General features: G+C 38.8%; 1 protein-coding gene across 1 annotated transcript in view; it reads left to right on the forward strand.

The window, feature by feature from the left end:
• CPNE4 (copine 4) overlaps positions 1-13,512 on the forward strand; it is a 606,100-nt gene that overhangs the window by 180,477 nt on the left and 412,111 nt on the right. Inside the window, exon 2 of the mRNA XM_060099960.1 lies at positions 2,214-2,394. Coding sequence (XP_059955943.1) covers positions 2,215-2,394 — 180 coding nt within the window. The 5' untranslated portion in view covers position 2,214. The remainder of the gene's footprint in view (positions 1-2,213; positions 2,395-13,512) is intronic.

A 13,512-nucleotide genomic window follows, 5' to 3' on the forward strand; every position in this document is an offset into this window, starting at 1 on the left:
CAATGGGAGAGGCCACAACAGTGAGAGGCCCGCGTACCGAAAAAAAAAAAAAGAAAAAAGTTGATAGAGAGTTCACAACATTTTTTCCAGTACTGCCTGATACAAAACCATCCTCTCTGTGCACTTTTTATAAACTGAAGTTCACATGTGCTCTGCCTTCTATGTTGCTCTAATGATTGGTCTGCTCACAGTATGTAAAAATAGAGGAACCATCATTTATTAAGCTGTACACTTATGATTTGTACATTTTCTATGTATGAATAAAATTTGTTTAAAAATAGAAAGAATGATTCTGTATGGAGGTTGAAATAAATCAAGGATATTGTCATATCCGCTGTTACTTTGTAGATTCAAACAATTCTCCAGCCAACGTTTTACATATGGTAAAAATTAGCATGGGCTAAAAGATAGAAAACTGGCATTTCAGTATTAGCTCTTCCATTAGAATAACTGTGTGACACGGGCAAGGTTCCAATCCCCTCTGAGCTTGGATTTTCTTGTATGTAAAAAAACAAATGTCCCAAAATCCCTATTAATATTCAGTATGATAGAGGATAGAGCAACTCTCACCCTCAGACTAATCCCACAGCACATATTGAAAGAGAATCCCAACTCCTTCCAACTGCAAACTCCCCTTACCTGATATTTTAGAGCAGAGACTGGGAAACATTTTCTGAAGAGGCCAGAGGGTAGGTATTTCAGGTTTTGCAGGCCATTCAGCCTCTGTTGCAAATACGCTGAGCTGCAGTCTATTAAGGCAACCACACACAATATGTAAATGCATGACCAGGCCTGCGTTCCAACAAAACTTTATGTATCAAAGCAGGTGGCAAGCCAGATTGGGCATACAGGCCATAGTTTGTCCACTTCTGTTCTAGGACATAACTTTCTGGCATTCAGTGCAACTTCCCTTCAACATATATAGGGAAAACATGTGTTCATAATAATTAGATAAATAGGGAAATAGAGAGTTGGCATGTGGAAGGGAGGGAGGGCAGAGAGCCTTGTGATAGAGCATTGGGAGAGAAAATTCCAGTGACATCTGCCCTGGGTGGGGGGGCATTGTCAGGTTGGAAAATGTTGGCTTTGGCATGGAGCTAGCTGCTAAGTTTGGAGACACCAGCTGGTGTGTGTGTGTGTGTGTAAGAGGTTATGGTGTACTCAAACCTAGCATGGTGCCAGGTACCAAGGGGACTCACTGAATATTTGTGGAAGAAGGGAAGGAAGAAGGATGGATTATCCTCATTTTATAGATGAAGAAATTCCACTGTGGGACACCAATGCCGTTTCTCATAGGGAATCTACAGGGAAACAGAATTTCATGAGAAGGATATTAATTTCGCCCCTGAGAGGCTCTGTCGATGTCCTTACAGGCCCAGCCCTCCTCTGAGAAGGAGAGTATTGGAGGGTTCTGGGGGTTCCCTGTAGCCCTGGGCCTTGGTGATGCAAAGTGTCATTGAAAGGTGACCATGTGAGGACAGGAAGGAGGCCTGCAGTACTTACTTGTGGCTGCTGTTTCCATGGGTTAGGCTTTGTGCTCTCCTTCAAATGGTCACAGTCACATTTCTGACATGGTAGCAGGAGCAGGGAAGGGAAAGGAGAGAATGGACTAATGCACTTGAGGCAGGAGATCAGATGCTGGGTCTCTCTTGGACTTGGTTTACTGAAGGCATCTTGAGAAAGGGAGCCAGGTTTTGGGGAAGGGAAATTTGGACTGTTTCTTCAGGTCAGACAATGTCCTTCTCTGTGCCATCACACAGAAGGAAAAGAAGAGCTGGATTTGGGAGGAATCTGAACAACTTGGAATGTGACTAAACTGATTAACCAACAACTCTGTAAGATTTCACACAAGCCATGCACTTAATATAGAACTGGATTACAGTTTGCAGTCTGTTGCACTAATTCGTTAATATTATTTCACAGACTAAAAATTTTACTATGCAAATGTATGCAAATCATATAAGAAAATAGTGTTCTTAGCCAAGTGCATTAGCACCTATTGAGTATTTTGGTTGTTTTTTCTTTTGGTTTTTGTTTGTTTGTTTGTTTCACTGGAACTCTGACCCTGCTGTGGAAAGCTAGATAATTAATATATTCAATACTCGATAGTGTGTGTTGAACATTTTCCTGAAGGGTGACTGGGAGGCTTTCTCCTTTGACAAATACTGTGGTGATTGGCATGTATTTTTTCCTCTTTTCCTTGCCTAAAACAGAATGAAGAAGATGAGCAACATTTATGAGTCAGCTGCCAATACACTGGGAATCTTTAACAGCCCCTGCCTGACCAAAGTTGAGCTGCGTGTGGCATGCAAAGGCATTTCCGACAGAGATGCCCTTTCCAAACCAGACCCCTGTGTCATCCTCAAGATGCAGTCCCATGGGCAGTGGTTTGAGGTAGGCATGTCCAGTGAAATGGACAGAAGCATGGCGGGAGGAGTGATTTGAAAATATTCTGGCATTTCCTGTCTTCAGGTCGTTTATTTTGGTGAGATGGAAAATTCTAGAAATGAATATAATCACATTTCTGCTTATAGCATGATTTTTATTTATTTTAAAAATGTTTTATATTATATTGGAGTATAGTTGATTAACAATGTTGTGATAGTTTCAGGTGTACAGCAAAGTGATTCAGTTATACATATACATGTATCTATTCTTTTCCAAATTCTTTTCCCATTTATGTTATTACAGAATATTGAGCAGAGGTCCCTGTGCTATACAGTAGGTCCTTGTTGTTTATCTGTTTTAAATATAGCAGTGTGTACATATCAATCTCAAACTACCAGTCTATCCTGCCCCCGTACCTTTCTCCCATGGTAATCATAAGTTTATTCTCTAAGTCTATGAGTCTGTTTCTGTTTGTAAGTAAGTTAATTTATATAATTTCTTTTTGATTCCACATATGAGTGATATCATGTGATATTTCTCTTTCTCTGTCTGACTTAACTTCACTTAGTATAATAATCTCCAGGTCCATCCACATTGCTGCAAATGGCATTAATTGATTCTTTTTAATGGCTGAGTAATATTCCATTGTATATATGTACCACATCTTCTTTATCCATTCATCTGTCGATGGACATCGACATCCATATCGTGATGTTTTAATATTGTGGATATTTTGACATCTACCCATAATTTGTGTGCTCATTTTAGACATAGTAGCCCCTGGGGATGGGCAACAGGGACTGCCTCACAGGGGCCACATCACACATTTATTTTTTGGAGTGAGAACTTAATATTAGCTGAACTTTATTGGGTGCTTATCAAGTGTCAGTGCTGTTCTAAGTGCTTTATGTAAAATAACTAATTTTGTCCATACAACAATCCTATGAGGAAACAGACAGGTGAGGAAACAGAAAGATTAGGTAAGTGGAAAATCTAATATCTCCCAGTCAAGCTCCAGGGCCTGAGCTCTTTATTGCTATTTTATACTTACGGTGGCCATTGGTGTAGTCTTTGGTGGTTTGTGTGGCAATATTGCATGTTGAATTCTGCAGTTGGGTTTTGTTTGTTTATTTAAAAGTTGAAACAAATTGGATGAGGACTGTTTTTAAGTTTTGGGTTTTTTTTGTTGTTGTGTTGTTATTGTTTTTAATTTTTGTTCTTGGTACGTGGTCTAAGTTAGCAATGTTTTTAAAGATCTAGTCTCAGGTAGAAGGCAGGAGAGGGAGGAACAGGCGGTGCAGCCAAGGAAGCAGTTGTTATTGTCTCTAAGGGAACCATATGCCCAGTGGAATTTGGGTGAGGGGTTTGAATCCATACTGAGTAGATCAAGTGTAGACAAATACCTTGTTTGGATCCCTGAGGACAGACTTCAGTCCTTCTTCCATCTGTTTGCAAGGAGCTGACAGGTGCTCCTCTAGGGGCCAAGGTCTTCACTCTACAGCAGGAAGAAGGCTCAGAAGACCTCACAGGTAGCATGTTTACTTACCTGTATGTATGTGATAAAAGCCACTTCTTTGAAAGGGTGGTTTGATAGAAGTTGGTAAGCAGATGAAATTCAGGTGAGAAGGCAACATAACATGCATGAGGGGATGAAAGACAGATGGCAGATAGGGAATCTTCATTTAACTTCCAGCTCATCCAGGTCTTATATTATAAATATAAAACAGCATTCACAGACATCTTAATGTGTAATGTATTTTTTTTTCCCTTCTAAATATTCTCCATGACTTTGTTGGTGGGCTTTACTGTCTTTTATTTTTTGTTTAACAAAACTAAATGGAATATCTACATTAGGATATTAGGACCCTCTCGGATAATTAGAGGAAAAGACTTCGTCTCCTGAGGACCCCCCCTTACATAATTTATTTATTGTTTGTATATATTTCTTTTCAGTCTTTTCCTTCTGACATTCATATTCTTACATGATACTTATCATGCACATAAATTTTTCTTTCCTGATTTTATTACTTAGTAGTTTATGTTTTTTACATATTGTTATAATATTCATAATTATAATTTTAAGACTGCATAATATCCCACCAAGTAGATTTATTTAATCATTTCCCTATTTTTTTCACTTTGAAGTTGCTTTCAAAACTACCCTATTTTGGGCTTCCCTGGTGGCGCAGTGGTTGAGAGTCCACCTGCCGATGCAGGGGACATGGGTTAGTGCCCCGGTCCAGGAAGATCCCACATGCTGCGGAGCGGCTGGGCCTGTGAGCCATGGCCGCTAAGTCTGCGTGTCCAGAGCCTGTGCTCTGCAACAGGAGAGGCCACAACAGTGAGAGGCCTGCGTACCGCAAAAAACAAAAAACAAAAAACAACTACCCTATTGTAAATAATGCTGCAGTAAACATCTTTGAGCATAAGGCTTTTCACTTCTTTTTGGATGAGTTCCTAGGAGATAGTCTGTCAAAGTGGAACTAGTGGAACAAAGGATAGGACACTTTGGGGGCTTTTGATACATTTGCCAAATTGCTTTTCCAAAGTGCTTTTCTACAGAGTTACATAAAGTGTGTTTGCCCACAGCTACCAGCCTGCAAACATTTTGTTACCAGTACACAATGAGATAAGAAGCTTGTGCCACATTGTAAACTGATTCACTGCTTCCTTCATCTAGAAAGTCTTACTCTTTAAAAGTAGTGTCAGCTGAACTTCCAGCATGCTTAGTGATATGACTGATTTATTCTGTGGAACTTTGAGAAGCACTTCTCTAATAAATTTTAGTCTTAAGAATATATATTTAGGATATAGTTGGGAAAATAGAGCCCACACCATGTAGCTAATAGAAAAGATTTAATTCAATAACTAATAACAAAGGAGTTGGGAATCTTGAGAAACTAAGTAGGAACTGTGAGGAAACCCAGAGATTAACAATGGGAAGCTGCTACTTGACTTAGGGTAGAGAAGTGATGTACTGAAGCTAGCTTGTAGAGGCTTGAGAGAGTCAATTGTTAAATCTTCAGGAATTTTGCTTGCCTGGGTACAAGTATTTACACCACAGGCATTGGCAAACATTTCAAATCAGAACTTTCTCCCCACCAAGAGAACAGGTTGCTAAGCATTTACCAGCACACCACTGGGAGAGAGGGACAAAAGGAGGTGTTAGTACCAGCTGGACCATCGAGCAGAAGCTGGATCTGAGGGAGGAGGGCCTATCTAGTGGTAGCCAGCAAGGTAAAGGAGATGCAGGTAATGCTGGAAACGTTGCCTGAAAGGGAGATGAGGAAAGGGTGTTATCTCAAGTCTCCCATCCATGCCTTCCAGTGACCACACCCCTGGTGGAAGCCAGTTGGCAAGGTTCCAGGGAAGAGTCCAGAACACACTTGAAAGCACAGAGGTAACTGACTAGCACATAGACCTTCTGACAACTCACAGTAACTGGGAGAATCATGTACTCAGTCATGAAGTAGTGCATATTTATTTAGTGCTAACACCTACTTTTTGGTGCAAGTTCATTGCGTGGTCTTGTGCTCAAAGTGAGAAGCACCTGACAGTCTATTTAAACCACACACCTACTACCTTCTATGTTTAGTGAAAGCTGGCAAACATGACCATTGCCCTGGGACATAACTGATGCACATTTTCCTGTATCTGTCCCTTAGAACATGTCTGGAATTACAGAGAGATTTCTGTGTGCAGAATTACAGAATTCAGAGAAAGCAATGCAGAAGAGGATTCATGCCTGCTGTGTCAGTTCCTGAGTGTCTTTGTTATGTGAAATCTGGTAAATGACTAAGTGAAGAAAAAAGAAAAACCTGAGAGGCTAAACTGATTTGCATAATAAAGAGATTGTTGGGGGGTGTAAGGATGAGAGAGAAAAACAATGTGAGCTTCTTTTTCAGAGTTTTGAAGTTTGGCAAAAGAGCCTCTCTGGAGATCAGCACTGTCCACTAGAACTCCCTCCAGTGATGGGCATGTTCTCTGCCTGTGCTGGCCAGTAGGTAGTCAACAGCCACATGTGGCCACTGAGCAGTTGAAAGGTGGACTGTATAACTGAGGAATGGAAAAGTTTAATTATTTAATTTTAATTAATTAGAGGGTAAATAAGTAGCTGGTGTGATTTCGGAGTCTCCTTGGGTGGTAGAGAATTTGGCTGGGTGGGGAGAAGAGGAAAGGGAGTTTGTTAACACATTACTACCATAGGCTGTTTTTTTTTAAAGCTGAACCTCTTTTGGGGAAGACATACCTAGAGATTGATATTTCTTTGTTATTACTTGTGATTTCTGGCCTGTGCATTTTATTTTTGTTGTTGTTCTTGTTGTTTGTTTTTTTGTTCGTTTTTATCTGTTTCATCTTTTTTTAACATCTTTATCGGGTATAATAGCTTTACAATGGTGTGTTCGTTTCTGCTGTATAACAAAGTGAATCAGCTATATGTATACCTATGTCCCCATATCCCCTCCCTCTTGCGTCTCCCTCCCACCATCCCTATCCCACCCCTCTAAGTGGTCACAAAGCATTGAGCTAATCTCCCTGTGCTATGCAGCTGCTTCCCACTAGCTAGCTATTTTACATTTGGTAATGTATATATGTCAATGCTACTCTCTCACTTCGTCCCAGCTTACCCTTCCCCCACCCCATGTCCTCAAGTCCATTCTCTACATTGGAGTCTATTCCTGTCCTGGCCCTAGGTTCTTCAGAAACTTTTTTTTTTTAGATTCCATATACATGCATTAGGATACGGTATTTGTTTTACTCTTTCTGATTAACTTCACTCTGTATGACAGTCTCTAAGTCCATCCACCTCACTGTAAATAACTCAATTTCATTTTCTTTTAAGGCTGAGTAATATTCCATTGTATATATGTGCCACCTCTTCTTTATCCATTCATCTGTCGATGGACACTTAGGTTGCTTCCATGTCCTGGCTATTGTAAATAGAGCTGCAATGAACATTGTGGTACATGACAATTTTTGAATTATAGTTTTCTCAGGGTATATGCCCAGTAGTGGGATTGCTGGGTCATATGTTAGTTCTATTTTTAGTTTTTTAAAGAACCTCCATACTGTTCTCCATAGGCACTGTATCAATGTACATTCCCACCAAAAGTGCAAGAGGGTTCCCTTTTCTCCACACCTTCTCCAGCATTTATTGTTTGTATAATTTTTCATGATGGCCAATCTGACTGGTGTGAAGTGATACCTCATGGTTGTTTTGATTTGCATGTCTCTAATGATTAGAGATACCGAGCATGCTTTCATGTGTTTGTTGGCAATCTGTATATCTTCTTTGGAGAAATGTTGGTTTAGGTCTTCTGCCCATTTTTGGATTGGGTTGTTTGTTTTTTTGATATTGAGCTTCATGAGCTGCATGTATATTTTGGAGATTAATCATCTGTTAGTTGCTTCATTTGTAAATATTTTCTCCCATTCTGAGGGTTGTCTTTTCGTCTTGTTTATGTTTCCTTTGCTGTGCAAAAGCTTTTAAGTTTCATTAGATCCTATTTGTTTATTTTTGTTTTTATTTCCATTCCTCTAGGAGGTGGGTCAAAAAGGATCTTGCTGTGATTTATGTCATAGAGTGTTCTGCCTATGTTTTCCACTATGTTTTATAGTGTCTGGCCTTACATTTAGGTCTTTAATCCATTTTGAATTCATTTTTGTGTATGGTGTTAAGGAGTGTTCTAATTTCATTCTTTTACATGTAGCTGTCCAGTTTTCCCAACACCACTTATTGAAGAGGCTGTCATTTTCTCCATTGTATATTCTTCCCTCCTTCATCAAAGATAAGGTGACCATATGTGCATGGGCTTATTTCTGGGCTTTCTATCCTGTTCCATTGATCTATATTTCTGTTTTTGTGCCAGTACCATACTGTCTTGATTACTGTAGCTTTGTAGTATAGTCTGAAGTCAGGGAGCCTGATTCCTCCAGCTTTGTTTTTCTTTCTCAAGATTGCTTTGGCTCTTTGAGGTCTTTTGTGTTTCCATACAAATTGTGAAATTTTTTGTTCTAGTTCTGTGGAAAATGCCATTGGTAGTTTGATAGGGATTGCATTGAATCTGTAGATTGCTTTGGAGAGTATAGTCATTTGCATGTTGTTGATTCTTCTAATGTATGAACATGGTATAACTCTCCATCTGTTTGTATCATCTTTAATTTCTTTCATCAGTGTCTTATAGTTTTCTGCATACAGGTCTTTTGTCTCCGTAGGTAGGTTTGTTCCTAGGTATTTTATTATTTTTGTTGCAATGGTAAATGAGAGTGTTCCCTTAATTTCTCCTTTAGATTTTTCATCATTAGTGTATAGGAATGCAAGAGATTTCTATACATTAATTTTGTATCCTCCTACTTTACCAAATTCATTGCTTAGTTCTAGTAGTTTTCTGGTAGCATCTTTAGGATTCTCTATGCATTGTATCATGTTGTCTGCAAGCAGTGATGCAGTTTTACATCTTCTTTTCCAATTTGGATTCCTTTTATTTCTTTTCCTTCTCTGATTGCTGTGGCTAAAACTTCCAAAACTATGTTGAATAATAGTGGTGAGAGTGGGCAAGCTTGTCTTGTTCCTGCTCTTAGTGGAAATGGTTTCAGGTTTTCACCTTGTGAATGATGGTGGGTGTGGGTTTGTCATATCTGACCTTTATTATGTTGAGGTAAGTTCCCTCTATGCCTACTTTCTGCAGGGTTTTTATCATAAATGGGTGTTGAACTTTGTCAAGTATTTTTCTGCATCTATTGAGGTAATCATATGGTTTTTATCCTTCAGGTTGTTAATATGGTATAGCACATTGATTGATTTGCATATATTGAAGAATCCTTGCATTCCTGGGATAAACCCCACTTGATACTGGTGTATGATCCCTTTAATGTGCTGTTGGATTCTGTTTGCTAGTATTTAGTTGAGGATTTTTGCATCTATGTTCATCACTGATATTGGCCTGTAGTTTGCTTTTCTTGTGCCATTTTGGTCTGGTTTTGGTATAAGGGTGATGGTGGCCTCGTAGAATTAGTTTGGGAGTGTTCCTCCCTCTGCTATATTTTGGAAGAGTTTGAGAAGGATGGGTGTTAGCTCTTCTCTAAATGTTTGATAGAATTCGCCTGTGAAGCCATCTGGTCCTGGACTTTGTTTGTTGGAAGATTTTAATCACAGTTTCAATTTCATTACTTGTAATTTGTCTGTTTATATTTTCTATTTCTTCCTGGTGCAGTCTTGGAAGGTTGTGCTTTTCTAAGAATTTGTCCATTTCCTCCAGGTTGTCCATTTTATTGGCATATAGTTGCTTTTAGTAATCTGTTGTAATCCTTTGTATTTCTGCAGTGTCAGCTGTTACTTCTCCTTTTTCATTCTAATTCTTTTGATTTGCGTCTTCTCCCTTTTTTCTTGATGGATCGGGCTGATGTTATATCAATTTTACTTATCTTCTCAAAGAACCAGGTTTTAGTTTTATTGATCTTTGTTATCGTTTCCTTCATTGCTTTTTCAGTTATTTCTGATCTGATCTTTATGACTTCTTTTCTTCTGCTAATGTTGTTTTTTGTTGTTGTTGTTGTTGTTGTTCTTTTTTCTCTAATTGCTTTAGGTTTAAAGTTAGATTGTTTATTTGAGATATTTGTTGTTTATTGAGGTAGGATTTTATTGCTATAAACTTCCCTCTTAGAACTGCTTTGCTGCATCCCACAGGTTCTGGGTCATTGTGTTTTCATTGTCATTTGTTTCTAGGTATTTTTTGGTTTCCTCTTTGATTTCTTCAGTGATCTCTTGGTTGGTTATTAAGTAGTGTATTGTTTAGCCTCCATGTGTTTGTTTTTTTTTCAGATTTTTTCCCATAATTGATATCTAGTCTGATAGCATTGTGGTCAGAAAAGATACTTGATATGATTTCAATTTTCTTAAATTTACCAAGGCTTGGTTTGTGACCCAAGATATGATCTATGCTGGAAAATATCCCATGAGCACTTGTGAAAAAAGTATATTCTGTTGTTTTTGGATGCAATGTCCTATAAATATTAATTAAGTCCACCTTGTTTAATGTATCATTTAAAGCTTGTGTTTCCTTTTTTATTTTCATTTTGGATGATCTGTCCATTGGTGATAGTGAGGTGTTAAAGTCCCCTACTATGAGTGTGTTACTGTTGATTTCCCCTTTTATGGTCGTTAGCATTTGCCTTATGTATTGAGGTGCTCCTATGTTGTGTGCATAAATATTTACAATTATTATATCTTCTTCTTGGAGCGATCCGTTGATCATTATGTAGTGTCCTTCTTTGTTGTAATGGTCTTTATTTTAAAGTTTATTTTGTCTGATATGGGAATTGTTACTCCAGCTTTCTTTTGATTTCCATTTGCATGTAATATCTTTTTCCATCCCCTCACTTTCAGTCTCTGTGTGTCCCTATGTCTGAAGTGGGTCTCTTGTAGACAGCATATATACAGGTCTTGTTTTTGTATCCATTCAACTTGTTTTTGTATCCATTCAACTATGTCTTTTGGTTGGAGCATTTAATCCCTTTACATTTAAGGTAGTTATTGATATGTATGTTCCTATTACCGTTTTCTTAATTGTTTTGGGTTTGTTATTGTATGTCTTTTCCTTCTCTTGAGTTTCCTGCCTAGACAAGTTCCTTTAGCATTTGTTGTAGAGCTGGTTTTTTGGTGCTGAATTCTCTTGCTTTTGCTTGTCTGTAAAGGTTTTAATTTCTCCATTGAATCTGAATGAGATCCTTGCTGGGTAGAGTAATCTTGGTTGTAGATTTTTCCTTTTCATCACTTTAAATATGTCCTGCCACTCGCTTCTGGCTTGCAGAGTTTCTGCTGAAAGATCAGCTGTTAACCTTATAGGGATTCCCTTGTATGTTATTTGTTGCTTTTCCCTTACTGCTTTTAATATTTTTCCTTTGTATTTCTTTTTTGATAGTTTTTTAATATGTGTGTTGGCGTGTTTCTTTGGATTTATCCTGTGTGGGACTCTCTGTACTTCCTGGACTTGGGTGGCTATTTCCTTTCCCATGTTAGGGAAGTTTTCAACTATAATCTCTTCAAATATTTTTTAGTCCCCCCTTTTTTTTTTCTCTTCTTGTTCTGGGACCCTTATAATTCGAACGTTGGTATGTTTAATGTTGTCCCAGAGATCTCTGAGAGTGTCCTAAATTATTTTCATTCTTTTTTCTTTGTTCTGCTCTGTGGTAGTTATTTCTAGTATTTTATCTTCCAGGCCACTTATCCGTTCTTCTGCCTCAGTTATTCTGCTATTGACTCCTTCTAGGGAATTTTTAATTTCATTTATTGTATTGTTCATCATTGCTTGTTTGCTCTTTAGTTCTTCAAGATCCTTGTTAAACATATCTTCTATTTTCTCCATTCTGTTTCCAAGATTTTGGATCATGTTTACTATCATTACTCTGAATTCCCTCTTCATTTGTTTTGTCTGGTGTGTTTTTACCTTGCCCCTTCATCTGCTGTGTATTTCTCTGTGTCCTCATTTTGCTTAACTTACTGTGTTTGGGGTCTGCTTTTCGCAGGCTGCAGGTTCTTAGTTCCCATTGTTTTTGGTGTCTGCCCCGAGTGGCTAAGGTTGGTTTAGTGTGTTTGTAGGCTTCCTGGTGGAGGGGACTTGTGCCTGTGTTGTGGTGGTTGAAACTGGATCTTGTCTTTCTGTTGGGCAGGACCGCATTCGGTGGTGTGTTTTGGGATGTCTGTGAGCTTATTATGATTTTAGGCAGCCTCTCTGCTAATGGGTGAGCTTGTGTTCCTGTCTTGGTAGTTGTTGGCAAAGGGTGTCCAGCACTTTACTTGCTGGTTGTTGAGTGGAGCTAGGTCTTAGTGTTGAGATGGAGATCTCTGTGAGAGTTTTCGCTGTTTGCTGTTACGTGGGGCCAGGGGGTCTCTCATGGACCAATGTCCTGAACTCGACTCTCCCATCTCAGAGGCTCAGGCCTGACACCCAGCAGGAGGACCAAGCCTCTTCTGGGAAGTCTGAGGCCTTCTGGTAGCGTTCAGTAGGTGTTCTGTAGGAGTTGTTCCACCTGTAGATGTATTTTTGATGTATTTGTTGGGAGGAAGGTGATCTCCACATCTTACTCCTCCACCATCTTGAAGGTCCCTGCCAAAGCAATCTTTGTGGAAGTCCAGGAGTCCAGCAGAGAAGTTCCAGTACAGCCCTTTTGGGAAGTCTGAGGTCTTCTGCCAGTATTCACTGTTTGTTCTGTAGGAGTTGTTCCATATGTACATGTATTTCTGATGTATTTTTGAGGGGAAGGTGATCTCCACGTCTTACTTCTGCCATCTTGAAGGTCCCCCTGTGCTTTTTGTAATAGCATTATGCCCCTGTTATGCCCCAGTTTACAGCTCAGGTTACTACTGCAATAATTATAACTACCTTCTGATGCCCAGCTCATATGCAGGGGCACTGCTTGCTTTTTTAAATGAGTTGTAGCCTGTTTGCTGTGGAAGAGAACATTTTATTCCTAAAGTGTATCATAAAAATGTAAGCCTGATAGTTAGACTCAAAAGGACCTACAATCCGACCTTCTGTGCTGTTAATGGTATTAAGAGTCAATAAGAATACATAGTAGTTTGTGTCTCTTAATCCCCTTCCCTTATGTTTCCCCTCCCACCTTCCATCTCCCCTCTGGTAACCACTAGCTTGTTCTCTGTATCTGTGAGTCTGTTTTTGTTTTGGTATATACATTCCTTTGTTTTATTTTTTAGATTCCACATGTAAATGATAACATACAGTATTTGTCTTTCTCTGACTTATTTCACTAAGCATAATTCTCTCTAGGTCCATCCATGTTACTGTAAATGGCAGAATTTCATTGTTTTCTATGGTAGGGTAGTATTTCTTTGTATATATATACACCACATCTTTTTTATCCATTAAGGATATATGTACAGCACAGGGAGTTATAGTTATTATTTTTTAGTAACTTTAAATGGAGTATAACCTATCAAAATACTCAATCTCTTTACTATAACCCTGAAACTAATCTAATATTGTAAATCAACTGTACTTCAAAAAAAGAGTCGATGAGGATAAATCTGTGTCTCTGAAATACTGGGAATCAATTGTTCCGGAATGTAGAACAGATTGTTGCTCTTTGCAGACCAGCAGCGTTTGG

The sequence above is a fragment of the Mesoplodon densirostris genome, chromosome 5 (genome assembly GCF_025265405.1).
Source record: "Mesoplodon densirostris isolate mMesDen1 chromosome 5, mMesDen1 primary haplotype, whole genome shotgun sequence".
Taxonomy (NCBI): domain Eukaryota; kingdom Metazoa; phylum Chordata; class Mammalia; order Artiodactyla; family Ziphiidae; genus Mesoplodon; species Mesoplodon densirostris.